This window comes from Chrysoperla carnea, chromosome 2 (assembly GCF_905475395.1).
Source record: "Chrysoperla carnea chromosome 2, inChrCarn1.1, whole genome shotgun sequence".
NCBI classification, from domain to species: Eukaryota; Metazoa; Arthropoda; class Insecta; order Neuroptera; family Chrysopidae; genus Chrysoperla; species Chrysoperla carnea.
This window is the reverse complement of record NC_058338.1, coordinates 87,618,537-87,634,502: the sequence shown is the minus strand read 5'-3', so window position 1 is coordinate 87,634,502 and position 15,966 is coordinate 87,618,537. Positions and strand designations below refer to the sequence as shown.

Sequence of the window (15,966 nt, the reverse complement as noted above, 5' to 3'; positions counted from 1 at the left end):
TAAAATAATTTTTTTATATTTCAGCTGCACGAAGAAGGCTATGAACAAATTACAGAAATGCAAAAAGAAATAGATACAATGCTTCAAGAAACTTCGACGAAACGGAGATTCAAAAAATACGAAGGTAAAATTTTCCTAATTCCAATAAGAATGATTTACTACTGTTTGTAGTTTTTTTTAAATCTAAGTATTCCCAATTATCTGATATAAGTTTTTTAAACATTAGCCTACTGAATATTAGGTTAGGTTAGGTTAGGTTAGGTTATAACAACAACAACAACAACAATTGAGTATTAATAGTTATAAATTTTTTAGAATTAGCAGCGAAAGAAAGCCAGGATGTAGAAACGTTTATTACAGAATCAACCATCGGCGTAATAAAAAATTGTATAAACGATAACACAGAAACATCCACAGAAGACAATAATTCAACAACACAAGAAATTGGACCTAATTTAGTGACATTTGGTCTTGTTCCGTCGAATTCAGAAGAAGGAGATAACACAGAAACTATAATGGCCGAAGAAGAAGGAATTGAAATTCAACTTGATGGATTAGACGAAGATGAAATTGATTCTTATATAATGTCCGCAGATGAAGCAAAATATAAAGATGGAATTTGGAACAAAATAAATGCTACTTATCTAGAAGAACAAAAAAGTAAGTTTATTATTTCAGCTGAAATGAAGGGAAATCTCTTTATCACAAATTTTAAACATAACAAGTTAATGTTTATATTAATTTTAGTTAAACAAGAAAAATTAGCCAAAGAAAAAGAGGAAGGTAAAACAGAAAAACGTAAAAAGAAAAGTGGTCAACGTAAAAAACAAACAGGTCCGGCAAATTCTGCTGGTGAAGCTATTGAAAAAATGTTACAAGAAAAACGTTTATCATCGAAAATCAACTACGATGCTTTAAAGAGTTTAAATATTAAATCAGAAAGTAATAAACCATCGACAGAAACAATACAAACACAAGACAACGACAACGACAATTTCGCCATTCCAAAACCTCCTCCAGAAAAAAGGTAATTTGAATAGTACCGAAATTATCAATTAACCTATTGTTATTCCTGGAAGATCCTTTAATTTGACAAACATTAAGATTAAAAAGGCTTTCAAATAATAAACACGGTTTGATATCACTTAATCCGTTTGCAACTATGATGCCATAAACTTTTGCGTCAAATTTATAACCCACTTTTTATCGGAGATTAGAATGAATAGCTTTTTGAATCAAGGAAAATTAATAAAATTTATCCTATAAAATGATAAGGTATTAAATATCCAATATGTCCCCGAATTATTTAAGACCCAATGTATTTTACCAAGTTTTTTTTTTTTTTTTTTTTTTTGTAGACAAACACCATTAACACCAGAACCTAAAAAGGCTCCATCAAGTAAAAGAAAGACGTCAGAATCGAACGATACTAACAATATTGACAACAGTATAACAAGTGAAGAAACTACAACTGCTATTAAGAAACAGAAAATTGAGACTGAGACTGAAAATGAAAACATTGAGTCAAATCCACCTGCAACTCCCACTCCATCAGGTAACATCATTATTGATATATCATCTTCAAATATAATTTCAGTAATTTTAAATCGAATCGAATTTTCTTGCAAAATTATAATTACAAGTTTACATTTCGAAAACACATGGTGTGTCGTTCAAAAAGATGGAGTTTTAGTTTTCTTTTAATTTTCTATACAAAATTTATTCCCGACGTTTTAAACTTGCTGATACTTGTTGTGGTTACAGCCATCCAAAAATCGGCCAAGTGTGAGTCGGAGTATGAACTCGCTCATGATCGATATAGTGCATTCCTACAAAGGAGATGTTAAAAAATATATGAAGCCCTGATCAAGATTTTGTGCAGTGTATAGTTCCAGGCAGTGAGGAGGATTAAGAAACGATGTCTTATCTTCTCTGTCACTGATCGGCTCTTGCCACGAAGGGACTCTCTCCGACTGGAAGTTCGATGACGTCAAAGCACTATTGCTGTTTCTAAACAGCTCTTAATGATTCACGGGTAGTGGCCAGAGATGGGCCAACCCTTTTTCAGTATCACAACGAACCCTATACTTTAAGTGTGTCACACCCAGGACAGCCACTCTAACCTAACCTAACCATAGTTCCAGGCGTATAAAGCCATGGGGCGAACACTAGTAAATTAATAAACCTGTAAAATGCTAGCTAATGCTTTTGATGAAATTTGTATAACTTCAAAGTATATCAAATTAAGTTAAACGTTAGTTTTTTTAATTTTATATTAAATAATTTTATTTAGGTGCTTACTTAAATTACACATTAAAGTTTATGTTCTTTTTCCGCGAAAACGTTGATAATTTCATTCATATCCAGGTTCATATCTTTGTGTATATTTAAAAGAGCTAGCCTGGATAATCTTGCTAGTGTCATTGAGACATGCAACCAGGGTTTTACTCTGCGAAGACTAGAAAACAGTCTCTCTGTTGTAGCTACGCTGATGTTAGGTTACAAGTCTTGTTAGGGTAACACGTGTCTACACATCGTCTATGATGACTAAGTACTTCGCTTTGTTCCGAATTACACACGATTCATTGTTTTTATAAATTTTATCAAGGCGTTGGATATATTATATGAATTATCAGTATATCACCTCAATAGATAGTGAAAATGTGACGTCACAAGTTTATTAGACGATTAAAAAAATCTATTTAAAAAATATATTTATTGAAGGTATTTCGATACCAAGAAAATGAAAATGATCCAAAAAATTTGCAATTTTATTTATCAATTAATCATTCTTTTATACGTCTTTAGTGAAAAATTTATATCGATTGTTTGAACGCTTTAGGAGAAATCAGCTATATGGGCTAGTTTTTTTTTACCAATAAAAGGACACATTTCTCATAAAACGTACAAAGAATCGATATGAATTTTTCACAAAAAAACCTATACAAGAGTTCTTAATTGATAAATAAAATTTAAAATTTTTGTTATAATTTTCATTTCAACTCTTTAAGGTATTTCGATATCGTAAATTAAAAATGATACCAGAGGTTTGAAATTTTATTTATCAATTAATCATCCTTTTATAAAAGAAAAGTTTTCATTTTTATGAATCAGTTGTTAATTTTGGTATGATTTTAAAGCTTAAAGTTTGAGGAATATATTGATAAAAGTTTTTTATGTTAATGATAATATTTTAAAAAGCACTTGTCTAAAAAATTAACATTTATTATGACTTCTTCATATACAATCATGTAAAAAGGGCTATTTTTAATAATTAACTTATCGTAAGCCGTACAGAGCATCGACTTGAAATTAATACAGAAGGCGTATTAAATACTTATTAATTGACACACAAAATTTCAGTTTTTTAATAACACTTTCGTTTTGGTATCAAAACTCTCTTAAGTTTAAAGTCAACGAACGACACTTGAATTGCAACAAAAAAAGCTTTTACTACGATTATTCTGATAAAAATTGTTTACTACAAGAAACAGAGAATGTAAATAAAGATTAATAAATTTTTACTTTTTTAGCATTGGAAGATGAAGACTTAGACGAATATTACGATGAAGAACAACCTTCAACATCAACAGAAATGGGAATGTTTCAAATGCTTAAAAATTATCGAGGTGATGAAGGCGATGGTGATGATTTTGAAAATTATGGCGGATTTGAAGAAGGCTATGATGAAGAATATTAATTATTATATATGGATGCATGCTCTCATGTATGTTTTTAATATTTCTTGCGCTTATACGTCTTAAAAATTTAGAATTGAAACATTTTTAATTTTGGATGAATTAATTACATTTAATCGGATCATCAAATACGTGAAAGCAATAAAGGAAGCATAATAAATATCGCTAATCCGACTCTTTCTGTGTTAAATAAAGGAAGTATCACATGAGAAGGGTTAGGTTGGCAATATCGACTTGGAGGCTCCAAGCAACTATCCTTTTAAAAAAGGATAGTTGCGATTACTTCATACATCATTAAACATTTTTCAATTTCAAATGGTTTAAGTTTTATGAATGCAACCAATTGTGATTTAATAATTTTTGTAAATATCATTTATTTATTAGCGAATATTTTTTATTTCGCCATTATTTCGTACTTTTAATTATTATATAGCACGATTTTTTGTAAATATTTATATTATTTAAGAAACGTATCCACATACTTCTTCGGTGAATAATTGGTAGATTATTAAAAATATTTAACGATTGTTATTGGAAAAAGTATCAGTTTAATACATTGACTCCTGAGGGATAATGAATTAGCGCCTATTTGTACCAATCCCTTAACTTCGTAAATTTATCCTACAATATACAAGAACCAGAATTGTCAAATTTCGTTGTGCTCTAGATTTGGACAGACAGGACTTTTGCCTCTTTAAAATGTTATGGTCTATATCAGTGATGGGACGAGTGTTGTATTTTGTACGCGAATCCTAATAGCTATCTCAAATATACGCTAAAGCGAATGTTAACATTCAATTGAAGCACTCGCAAATTGTTATGTATTGACTTAAGACATATAATTATTCACTAGTGTAACAGAGTCCGTCGTATAAGTCCATTAAAAACAAACCTTTATGCTTTGGTACCAAATCATAAAAGTGGTACTTTCGGCCTCCCAACAGAAGCAACAAGTATGCTCGGTTAGGTTAGGTTTAATTTGCTGTCCACGAGAGACACACTTAGGCCGCAGAGCCCATTGTGATACTATAAATGTGTTTTAGCTCCTTTCCGATGATAATTTCATTTACCAGCTCCTCAATTATTAGAGGCTGAGTGAGTGCACCTCTTTCATGCATATACCATGCACTACACCGGCCCATCACAACCATTAAGTACGTACTTACGGCCGAAAATAAATGAAAAATAGTATCATCACACGGGCAGAAAGTTTCAGAGCCCTAAGTTATCGCGTAGTGCAGGAATCTTAAACTTTCTGCCTTTGTAGTGTAATATACTATTGCCCAATTTAACTGTAAGTCCATTTCATTTTTAATCAGTAGAGGTTAGCTCAGTATTTTGGAGTAGCGAATCAAGAAGAACCAAGTCAGAATCAAGTTTTTAATATTTTGTTTGGCAGGAATCAACGTGTTAAAAATTTAATAATAATATTTTGTATTTTATATTTACCATTTTATTATTCAAAATAAAAATACTTTATTTTTTGGATACTTGTGACTTTATTATGTATTTTCCATTTATTAACTTTTAATTTCTATGCAGGTAAATTTTCTAATATTTAAAAAGAAAACGCGATAATATTGTGTTTCTATTTTTCTATAAAATATTTAATTATTGTTGCGTCCTACACTTTTGAATCTAAATTGGCGACATCTTGACGGAATTTGTTGAAAGTTGAAATATTAATGAAAATGTAACAAAAATATAGCAAAAATTACAGTTTAGGTAAAGTTTGAAACCTAGAAGTAATATTAATTGTAGTTTTTTTTTTTCTAAAAATGTATTCTTTCATTAGAGCACTTTCTGATACAAAGAAAGCATCAAATCGTATACCTTTGTTTTTTTTCATTATTCTGGGGCGAAAATGAGCACTCATCGTTACCCCTCCTTTACTCGTAAATTAATTTAGTTAATAAGTGTAATAATTATGCCAGATTACTTATTGTAACAAATAATAGTTTACATTTCTATTAGTTTATTAGTTTTTTTACGGTAAGGATATATGGACTCTACCGTGTGAATAGCGTGAGTCTCACCTTAAGATAATTTGGAGTAGATAATTACCGTGAACAGAATATTATCTTAGTTTTTTTTAGGAAAAAGTAGTCGATTTTTCCTGCAATTGCTTAAAAGCTCAAACAAGTTAGATAATATTTTTCACGCTAATCATTTTGTCGAAATTATGTTAACGTTAGATTCACGCTTAATACACGATAGTGTTCGTATTGCCTTACCCTTTTTTATACCATGTATATATGAAATATACATAGTATATTAAGTTTCGTCCCAAGTTTGTAATTCTTAAAAATATTGATGCTACGAACAAAATTTTGGTATAGGTGTTCATAGAATCACCTAATTAATTCATTTCCGGTTGTCCGTCCGTCCGTCTGTGGACACGATAACTCAAAAACGAAAAAAGATATCGATCTGAAATTTTTACAGCGTACTCAGGACGTAAAAAGTCAGGTCAAGTTCGTAAATGAGCATCATAGGTCAATTGGGTCTTGGGTCCGTAGGACCCATCTTGTTTAAATGTAAAAAATGTTGTTTATAAAAAAATAAAAAACTTTTGTTTGAAACATTTTTTTGTAAACATCACTGTTTACCCACGAGGGCGTTAATTAGGTGCAAATTTTATAGTATGTACAGTATAACCTCGATAAGTTAAAGTCCAAGGGAAACACAAAATATTTTAAGTTATAGAGGTTTTAAGTTATCAAGGATCTATGTTAGGTAAAGGTTAATATAGAGGTATGTACATGTTTCTATGTACCCTAGTTAATATAGAGGTATGTACATGTTTCTATGTAGTTACTGAGGGCCTATACAGAGATTATTTATTTAAGTTATAGAGGTTGCGTTTTTTAAGTTATAGAGGTTTTGGGCTCTGATGGGAAGGGAACATAGTATTTTTTGAAGTAACAGAGGTTTTTATGTTACCGAGGTTTAAGTTATCGAGGTTCTACTGTATTAATATATTAATATCAAAGTGAATATCTTTTGTTATTTACGTGACGTCAAAAAAACAAACAATTGCGCATCAACACTTGCGCATTATATGAGAATATCAGTTAAATATGTCAGATATGTATGTATGTGAAATGTGACAGTTATCAACACTGCCTATACATGGTATTTCAACAGTTAACTCAGTCAATTGTTTGTTTTCACTTGTTTATTATATAAAATTATTATTATTTTTATACCATGCATACATGTAATATGCAAGGTATACTAAGTTTAGTCCCAAGTTTGTAACGCTTAAAAATATTAATGCTATGAACAAAATTTTGGTATGGGTGTTTATAAAATCTCCTAATTAGTCCATTTTCGGGTGTTATGTCGTTTCAGTCCGTCCGTCTGTCTGTCTGTCCGTCTGTTTGCCAACACGATAACTCAAAAACGAAAAAAGATATCAAGCTGAAATTTTTACAGCGTACTCAGGACGTAAAAAGTAAGGTCAAGTTCGTAAATGAGCAACACAAGTCAATTGGGTCTTGACCTATGGGTCCTTAGGACCCATCTTGTAAACCGTTAGAGATAGAACAAAAGTTTAAATGTAAAAAATCTTCCTTATCGAAAAATAAACAACTTTTGTTTGAAAAATTTTTTCGTAAACATCTCTATTTACCCGTGAGGGCGCAAATTAGGCGTAAATTGTATAGTATGTATTATATGGGGATATCAGTTACGCATGTGTGACATATATGTATGTGTAATGTGGTAGAGTAATCAACACTGTCTATGCATGGTATTTCAACAATTAACTCAGTCAATTGTTTGTTTTCACTTGTTTTGTTTGTTTTTTAAACTTTTCAATGTACACTTATTAGTAAAGGTTTTGCGGTTCTTATTTGTTTTTATTAATTGGTAGACCGTTTTCTGCAAAAAATCAACTTTTACTATCTCAAGACAGAGAGAGTATACTTTGCTTTATACTTTACTAGTTACAGTTAACTCTGACTAGTACTTTTGATCAAATTTCAATACTTTTCGGTTTAAATCAACTTTTACTGAAAATACCAGTCGACTTTACCTTGGAAGAGTCAATTTTTATTGGAGGATCAACTTTTCCTGTAACATTCATACCATTGGGTACATAAATATGAATGGTCAAATTTGCAAAAACAAAACCCACAATCTCCTCAATTTATAGAACCTTGTAGGCAACTTACTAATGATAAATGAATGAAACCTAATTAATAATTATTAATTCTTTGAATTTATGACAATTTTGTGTATAAAATTTTGAAAGTTATATCCTATATATGCAAATATTTGGATGTATTCCAAATAAATTAATCGACATTCGTTCAGTTGGTGTCCCATCTAATTTTAAATAGAATATTAGGTTAGTAGTTAAACAAATAAAACAATTCGATTTACAATTTATTTATAATTAAAATTTGTACAATGTCGGACGATAATTTTAACTCTACTGCAAGTACTACTGCAATACCGGAAGCCATTGATGATTGTGAAATTAATTATCCACCTTGGAATTTTTCATGGGTTGTTCCGGGAAAATTAGCTGCAATGGCATGGCCACAAACAGTATCAAATTTAAAATATTTAAAAGAAGATGAGGGTATTGATCATTTAATTACGCTTAGTCCAGAAAAAATTCCACCAATTAAAGATTATACAGGATTACATTGGACACCATTAGCGATTAAAGAATTTGAGCCACCAACGATTAAACAAATATTAAAATTTATTGATATTTGTCAACGATCCGAGCTACAAAATGAGGTAAGTGTTATTTGAATTTAATTGGAAAAACTACGTTTAGGATAAAAATATTTTGGTAAAGTGAACTTACTAAATTGTAGTTCATTTTTTTGTTCATTTGTTTAACAACCAATTTCCCATACATTTTTTTTATTCTTCTTGAAAAATGCTTCTTAAGAAACAAATCAAATATAATGTAGAAAGAGTTTAATGGATTAAATAAAATCGGGTGCATATGTTTGTTGTGTTAATTTCGATAAACCAATTAAACTAATCCCATTAAATTTGGGCCATATTTTCAAACTGTTGGTTAAATTTTTTATATCGAATCAAATTTGGTTAACTTATAAAAAAAATCTATTAAATTTTGATAAACCAAGCATGTAATCCAATAAATTTTGGGTATGCATTTTCAAATTTTTAGTTTCATTTTCTAACTTTTTTTTTGGATATGTTTTGGTTCGATTTTCTTAACATTTACAAAAAAAAGTTCAAAATTAATTAAAAATTTTTGCAATATAGGCAATTGGTATACATTGTCGTATGGGTCGTGGACGAACTGGTGTTATGGCAGCATGTTACTTAATTCGTTTTCAAGATTTAACACCACAACGTGCAATGACCAATTTACGTTTAATGAGACCTGGATCAATTGAAACTCCGGAACAAGAACGAGTTGTAATGCGATACTATGATTGTCTACGTGGAGTTAAAAATTCTGAAATTATTGATGTTTATGAGGATGATATAGTGAAATTAATTACAAATGATTAAAATTTTTTATTTGTATCATTTTTTATATAATAAATTAAATAAATTAATTAAATTGTATATTTATTATTATGCGTTAATGAAAGGAGTACGCTTTGAATAGTTAGACTTGTTTTCGTTATTATTTCACCTTCGTCTCCGGCCGCAAATTTAGAATGGTTTTAAAAAAATGTATTATTCAAAACGTGGTCTTGTAGAAATATATTATTCAAAATCGAATTATCTTTCTTTAGCTGCCGAAAAAGATACTTCTTTTATGAAAAAAATTACTTTATCCATATTCTATTTATCACAATTATAATACATTTGTTAAATGTCTTCCACCTTCTGTTGTACTCTTTGGACAATCATATTGTGTACAATATTCTATTCGTCCTTCGGAACTACATTGGCAAGTGTTACATTCCATCATAAAAGTTTGATTCGGCTCGCATGTCCAATACATAAATCGTCCTAAAGAAAATTTCAATATTTAATTTAAGTTCTTGACATGTTTGGATAAATGAACAACTATATACTATAGGATGTTTTAAAAGTATGTGAAAATTTTTTTGGGTCAAACCGGAATATATATTGGTGACTCTGAACTCTGAACTCAACATGAGGGTCATTATCAAAGTGAAACAAATATAAACCAACTTTATTTTTTTTAAAGCGATTTATTTTAGTTAATAATAATACATAAGAGGGATACCGTAAATGAGTCCCCGGCACCCAATCCAAGGAGTCCTCTGTGAACTCCTTGTGAATAACCTGTCACCCGATGGCGAGACATCTCTGGGTAAGAAATGGTATTTTAAGCAGATAAAGCAACGGGATTCTGTCGAGGCCAGACCTCACGTAGTAAACCCTCAGCTTCTTTATCGGGATGATCCCGGTAAAGTGAATAAATCTTCCCAGAATTATGGATCCAAGGTTTCGAAACCAAACATTCTAAACCTGACGTTTCTGTCGGTGCAAATATCATGTTTGAATCGTCCTCCATACAGATCCAACAAGTGGGATCATCAGAGTTTTCCATGTTATGATTCCCATGATAGTTCCATCAACAATGTCGTGTCAAGAATCCCATCATCCTTTTCAACTGTGACCTGTGGTTGTAGACAGTTTGTCCTGTCGCATGCCCAGCGTAAAGTCCATTAATCAAGATAGAATTGTCGTAACCATTCCTTATTTAGGTAAATTACGGACCATCTTTCTATGGGAATGCCAGCCTCAAGTGAATTAGTGCGCTGTTATTCTTTCCTTTTTTCTTTTTCACACCCGAGGGGCGTGGTACCCACAGTCAGTCTGACAATCTTATCGCCTCAGGATCCGAAATGCGGCCTGAGTATCTGGAAAGATGCTGATATGTACCCCATTGTAACCTTTCGTGCTACAGATCTGGGTATCTCTCAGCATGGCTTCATTTTATTTCGTAATATGAAAATTTTGTTTGAAATATTTTTTCTTAAATGTAGCTTTATACTCCAACAACATCTTTTAGACAGTCTTTTCGATATCTTATTATCATGACAAACTTTTAGTGTTCATTTTTTTTGAAACATCCCGTAAAACTATAAGCGCACTTCGGAACATGTTTCTATATCGTATTTTTAGCCCCCGAACAAAAAAAAAGGTACACTATAAGTTTGACCGCTATGTGTGTGTGTGTGTCTGTCTGTCTGTCTGCCTGTCTGCCTGTCTGTGTCGTTGTAGCGCCTAAACGGATGTGCCGATTTTGATTTTTTTTGTTTCGTTTGAGAGGTAATTTAATGGAGAGTGTTTTTAGCTATGTTTCAAGTGCGAGTTTAGGGCTCCGTATCCAAAATATTTGTCGGGTGTTTTTAAATTTATTAAAATTTCACTTGTTACTAAAATATTCCTTACCATGTCTTTTAACTATCTGGTGTACACCTTGTTGAAATAAGCCATGATATTCTACATAAAATAAAATATTGCTTCATTATTAAGATAAAAAAATTATTTATAGAGCTCCTGCGACCTCTTTATAATAACTGCTTAACCTTCTAGGGGATCACGATCCACAGATTTAAGAACAATAGTAGAGTAATAAAAATTGATTCAAGTTTGTTAATCTAACCTTTTCTATAATCAGTGAGCCAAGGTTATATTTTAAAGTAAGTTTTGATTGAACTTAAACTGTAATTATGAAATCTTCTAAAATTTAAAAACTACGCCAATGTTTTAGATCAGTTTTTGTTTTATAAATACGTATTTCGACTACATGAACTTTGTAGTTTGAATACGTAAAATAGACTGCTGTTTTGATGAAGCAATTAAAATAAAAAGACAACTGATTCGAAGTTGTTTTTTTAATTTCTCTGAGTTTCTGTTTGTTTATTCTGTGTAATTTTGGAGGATTAAAATAAAATAATGAAAATAATTACCTTTTTCGATTTTATCGGCACTAACCACTAATATCACAACAAACAACAGATAAAATATTTGCACTATTTTCATTTTGAATGATGTTTTCGCAATGATTTGATGAGATCTAAATGTAATTTTTTTTGTGTATCTTGATAAACTGGTGTATTATTACTATACTAAAGCATTGGGAAATTTATTATGAATCGCAGATCAGAGTTCATGACTTTTTTACATAATCAAAAGTTTTTAAGATTTATTTAAGGATATAATAATATTATTCTGTTTATCGTGTTATAAAAAAAAATGTAATTATATGTTAATTAATATTAAATTATATTTTTATATGGGAAAGAATGCGAATGTGAGCGTAGCCATTGTGAGGTAAATTTATTTCAAATTCTGACCATTTTAATGGACATTTATATACACGTATTTATTTGGCATACCCGAACACCTACTCTAACCGGAGTGCGGATCAATCTTTCTAATCACAAGTAACTTCTGGTGTAACATCCATATTCGTGGAACTAGTAACTAGTTGCAAATTGGTTCTAGCTAACTTGTTTGTGATTTCGCTGAAAACACACACAAGGGAACTTTCTCTAGATTTTCCCGCCAGTTTGTGCTTTCACTACTATATTGACTATTTGCGAAGTCAGTCATCTTCGACTAGTTCACCGGATCAATCAAACTATAAATCAGGGAAGAGAGTGGATAATTATTGAGTTTTAATTACTAGGTGACAAATTTCTATGTGAATTCGTAAAGTCTCAATATATATTCGATGGTAGAAATTATTTTTTGAATGGATAATAGGACATAATTCGATGGTAGTTTGAAATATCCCTCGTGCTTAAGCTGCTATTGGGTACATCTTAAAAAACGGGGCTTAAGACGATTATTGAATACTTATACACGGGGAGAAGGGGGGCATGGAGAAAGGTTTTACGAGGAAGCAAAATTAAACATTTTTTTACCAGATACCTCGTTTTGTTTGGGAAATTTACTCTCTTGGAGTTGTTTAAATATTCAAGTCTGGTTTTCTCCAAGATCATCAACGAGAATATGTACTCTTACTGTGCCTTATTTTTGAGTTATTTTTGAATTTTTGTCTTTCCTCAAAAAATATATTTTATTTACGCTCATGAATGTAAATTGTAATTATATTTAAAAGGATGTCTTAAGTTTGACCTCGTAAAGTAACTCTTCCTAGGTAATACTTTTGAGAAAACAATGTAGATCTTAGAATTACTTACTCACCCAATCTTTTATAAGTCTAAAACTGGTTTTATTTTGATGATAGATTTAATTATTTTTACATAAGAAGTTTCTCATTTTAATTCTCCTTATCGACCCCTGTAGTGTTCGATTATTATCTGTTCTCAACACAAATGGCTATTTTTTCATTTATGACTTGAATGTACAGGATGGGCTATTTTAATCTATACACCTAAATATCTCGTTTGTTGTTAAACAATCAAAAAATTACTTAGTTCCTTTTGGTAGTGTTGATAACTCGTCCCCTTTTCCAATTATGAGGGAGTGGGGGAATGAATTTAGTATCGCGGTTTTACTGCTCTTTTAATCAAATAAATTTATTTATTGAATAACAATATTACATTTTTATTGTCTTTGCCGCCTTCTATTTTTTGCATATATTTCATATGCAAGTTGACCCTGTTTAAGCCTCGCTTGTATTTCTTCTGCATATTCTTTTTTATCTGGATCTGTTCCAACTTCCCAGTTCTTCATAGATGTGTTTATGTCATCTATGTCCACATAACAATTAGTAGGGCACTTGTGTATGAATAAGTTGCCAGGCTCACATTCTACAAACCAGAAATAATTTGAATGAATAAAATTATATATATGTACGTGTTTGTTTATTACAATGTACACTGAAGAAGTGAGAATAGAGATACTCTTATTACTTTGTGTGTAAGAGTAACTATCTTTATTTGCTTACATGACACACAAAAACAAACGATTGCGTAATCAACACTGTCTATACATGGTATTTCAACAATTAACTCAGTCAGTTGTTTGTTTTCACTTGTTTTTTCTTAATTTAAGAATTTTCAATCGAAACACCCATTCTGTCATCGGAAATGAATCGAGAATAAAATTTTATGTTGAAATATGTACAAAAATCCCAGGGTAGCATTCAGGACGTGAAAATCGTTATAAATAGTTCTAACAATATATTTCAAAATCATACTCAAGGTGACTAAGTACCTTAGTTAGAGCTTCTCGAAAAATTTTTTGAGTAAAATCTTTTTATTTTTTATTTACGAAGCAAGAAATTTTCTAAATTAAAGTGTTCCTCTATCTCTTATTAGCTACAATAGCGAGTCTGATATTATCATTTCCCTGCGGAATCAAAAGTTTCATATTAATTTTGATTTTAGAGGAAATGTACAACATTCTTTAAGAAATAAAATATTATTTACTTTCCTTGTTTTCGAAGTTTTCTATTTGGCGGAACATCAAATTTCTAAATTTTGCCCACCATGTATCTGGTATTGGTCGATGTGGTAACACAACAGATGATTCTTCTTCTAATCGTCTTAGTCTAGCTTTTTGATTACATTTTTTACTATGTTTTTTGGAACATAATCCAAATAAACCCATTTTTGCGCATGTACAATTATAACAATCATTATAAAATTCTTGATCTGGTGTACAATTAATAACTTTTAATGGTGTCTCAACAGGATTTTTACCCAAGGGACAATCTAATTCCGTACATTGTGCTGCTTCGTGTGAGAGACAAATACATAATTTGCAGCATTTTATTTGTGAAATACACAAAAATAATATCTGAATATTTAGAATTATTTTTAACATCTTGAATGCACTGTATTTCCAGATACTTTGAAAAAAAAAAATTGTTTGAAAAGAGTTTGTTATATTTTTCTTTTTTTATGCTTCAGTTACAAGTTGAGGATAATATAAATTTATTTTTGTTAATTAGCAAAGCAAAGTCGATAATAAAATTTATTGTTTTTTATTTTCATGTTTCAATTAAATGACCTGAATATATTGGATAGGGTGCCGGTGATCGGTGAAATTTTAACACTTGTCACATGCTTTAAACACGTGTGATAGACTACTTTGTTTTTTCTTAATAAATGGTATTTCTTAATTCAGCCCCGCATTTACGCTTTTCTTAACCGGAACTTAAAACTTGATACTGGCGCCCGTTCTCTCCGGGGTTTGAAATAAATTGTTAATAAAAAACTCGATACAAATATAATAATGGATGGCATTTTTTGTGGGACAATAATTAAAGACTTGTTATTAGCTAATAATTTTAATATGTGTGACAGCTGGTCACAAAATTAAATATAGGAAACTAATAACTAGGAAACAGCAAACACTTTTCTTTATTTTTTAGAACCCGGCAGCTTTATCTACACAACGTGCTTTCGTCTTAGCGGAAGATTCTATTAGCTCATTAAAATTCGTCTCAAAAATAGTTTTATTTATATTCATAGACTAGTAGACTACAAGCTCATGCTAAAATTTTTCGTGTGAAACGTCCCACCAGAACATTTAATCACCATGGCGTCAGTTTTGGTACAGGTGAGTTTTGCGGTACAGGTGAGTACAGGTGGATGTGAATGTCACAACTCTGTTTATTTATTCGAAGTGAATTCCGTCAATTTATTTCTGTACGGTGATTTATTTCTGTGGGGCATTTATATAATTTGCTTCGAATACTTATGCCGCCGTACTTATTTGCTGGTTTAAGGCGAGTCACCAAGGCGTGTGCCATTCATATTCTCATTTGTACTCACGTGTACCCCGCAAAACGGCCGCTATGGTGCTTAAACTTACTTTAACATATAAAAACATCTTTTTCAACAGTATTCCTGGTGAGTAATTGCAGTCGAAAATTTTTATCATTGGCTTGTAGTTTATAGAAGGTCGTATATTTGTGCAGATGTTGTAACAGGTCGAATGCATTTTATTTTTCATTAATTACTGTTCGTAGCTCTTTAAATACGGCAAGTTAATGAAAATTAACTTTATTCAAGTCTTTTGAATGATTTCGTGCTAGACTCTATGTATTTGCAGATCCTTGGGATACGTTCATAAAGCAACTTAGAATTTTTTTGAAACACGTTATATTATGATTCCTGGAGCAAGCATCCCGGTTTGCCCCCCCCCCCCTTATATCCAGGGCTGTGATAAATACACTATAAAGAATCAAAATACGCGATAACCGTGAAAAACTGACACTCAATAGACATGTTGACTAAATTTTAACACTTCAGGAGTAGAATTGCCATTGCACGGGCAGAAAAGTGAAGTTGGTTCTTGAAAATCTTTCGAAGTACGCAAAATATGATCTTTAAAATTCCTAATTAAACAAAGAGGAAGGCAT

The 15,966-nt window shown here is 30.9% G+C and overlaps 3 protein-coding genes across 3 annotated transcripts in view; 2 read left to right on the top strand and 1 right to left on the bottom strand.

Annotated features, from left to right (window-relative positions):
• The window catches only part of LOC123293695 (transcription factor IIIB 90 kDa subunit), a 91,512-nt gene extending 87,479 nt beyond the window's left edge, over positions 1-4,033 (top strand). The window contains exons 8-12 of the mRNA XM_044874586.1: positions 25-124; positions 316-660; positions 748-1,027; positions 1,359-1,555; positions 3,534-4,033. Of these exons, the coding sequence (XP_044730521.1) occupies positions 25-124; positions 316-660; positions 748-1,027; positions 1,359-1,555; positions 3,534-3,700 (1,089 nt within the window). The 3' untranslated portion in view covers positions 3,701-4,033. The remainder of the gene's footprint in view (positions 1-24; positions 125-315; positions 661-747; positions 1,028-1,358; positions 1,556-3,533) is intronic.
• Positions 4,034-8,062: 4,029 nt separating this feature from the next.
• Positions 8,063-9,206, top strand: LOC123293020 (dual specificity protein phosphatase 23-like). Its single transcript, XM_044873736.1, has 2 exons — positions 8,063-8,453; positions 8,955-9,206. The coding sequence occupies exons 1-2, from the start codon at positions 8,115-8,117 to the stop codon at positions 9,204-9,206; spliced, it is 591 nt and encodes a 196-aa protein (XP_044729671.1). The 5' UTR covers positions 8,063-8,114.
• Positions 9,207-13,199: 3,993 nt separating this feature from the next.
• LOC123293019 lies at positions 13,200-14,393 on the bottom strand. The gene is made up of 2 exons (XM_044873735.1): positions 14,027-14,393; positions 13,200-13,405 (listed from the first exon to the last, which is right to left on the bottom strand). Exons 1-2 carry the CDS (start codon positions 14,205-14,207, stop codon positions 13,200-13,202), a joined length of 387 nt encoding a protein of 128 aa, XP_044729670.1. The 5' UTR covers positions 14,208-14,393.
• Positions 14,394-15,966: the final 1,573 nt, after the last annotated feature.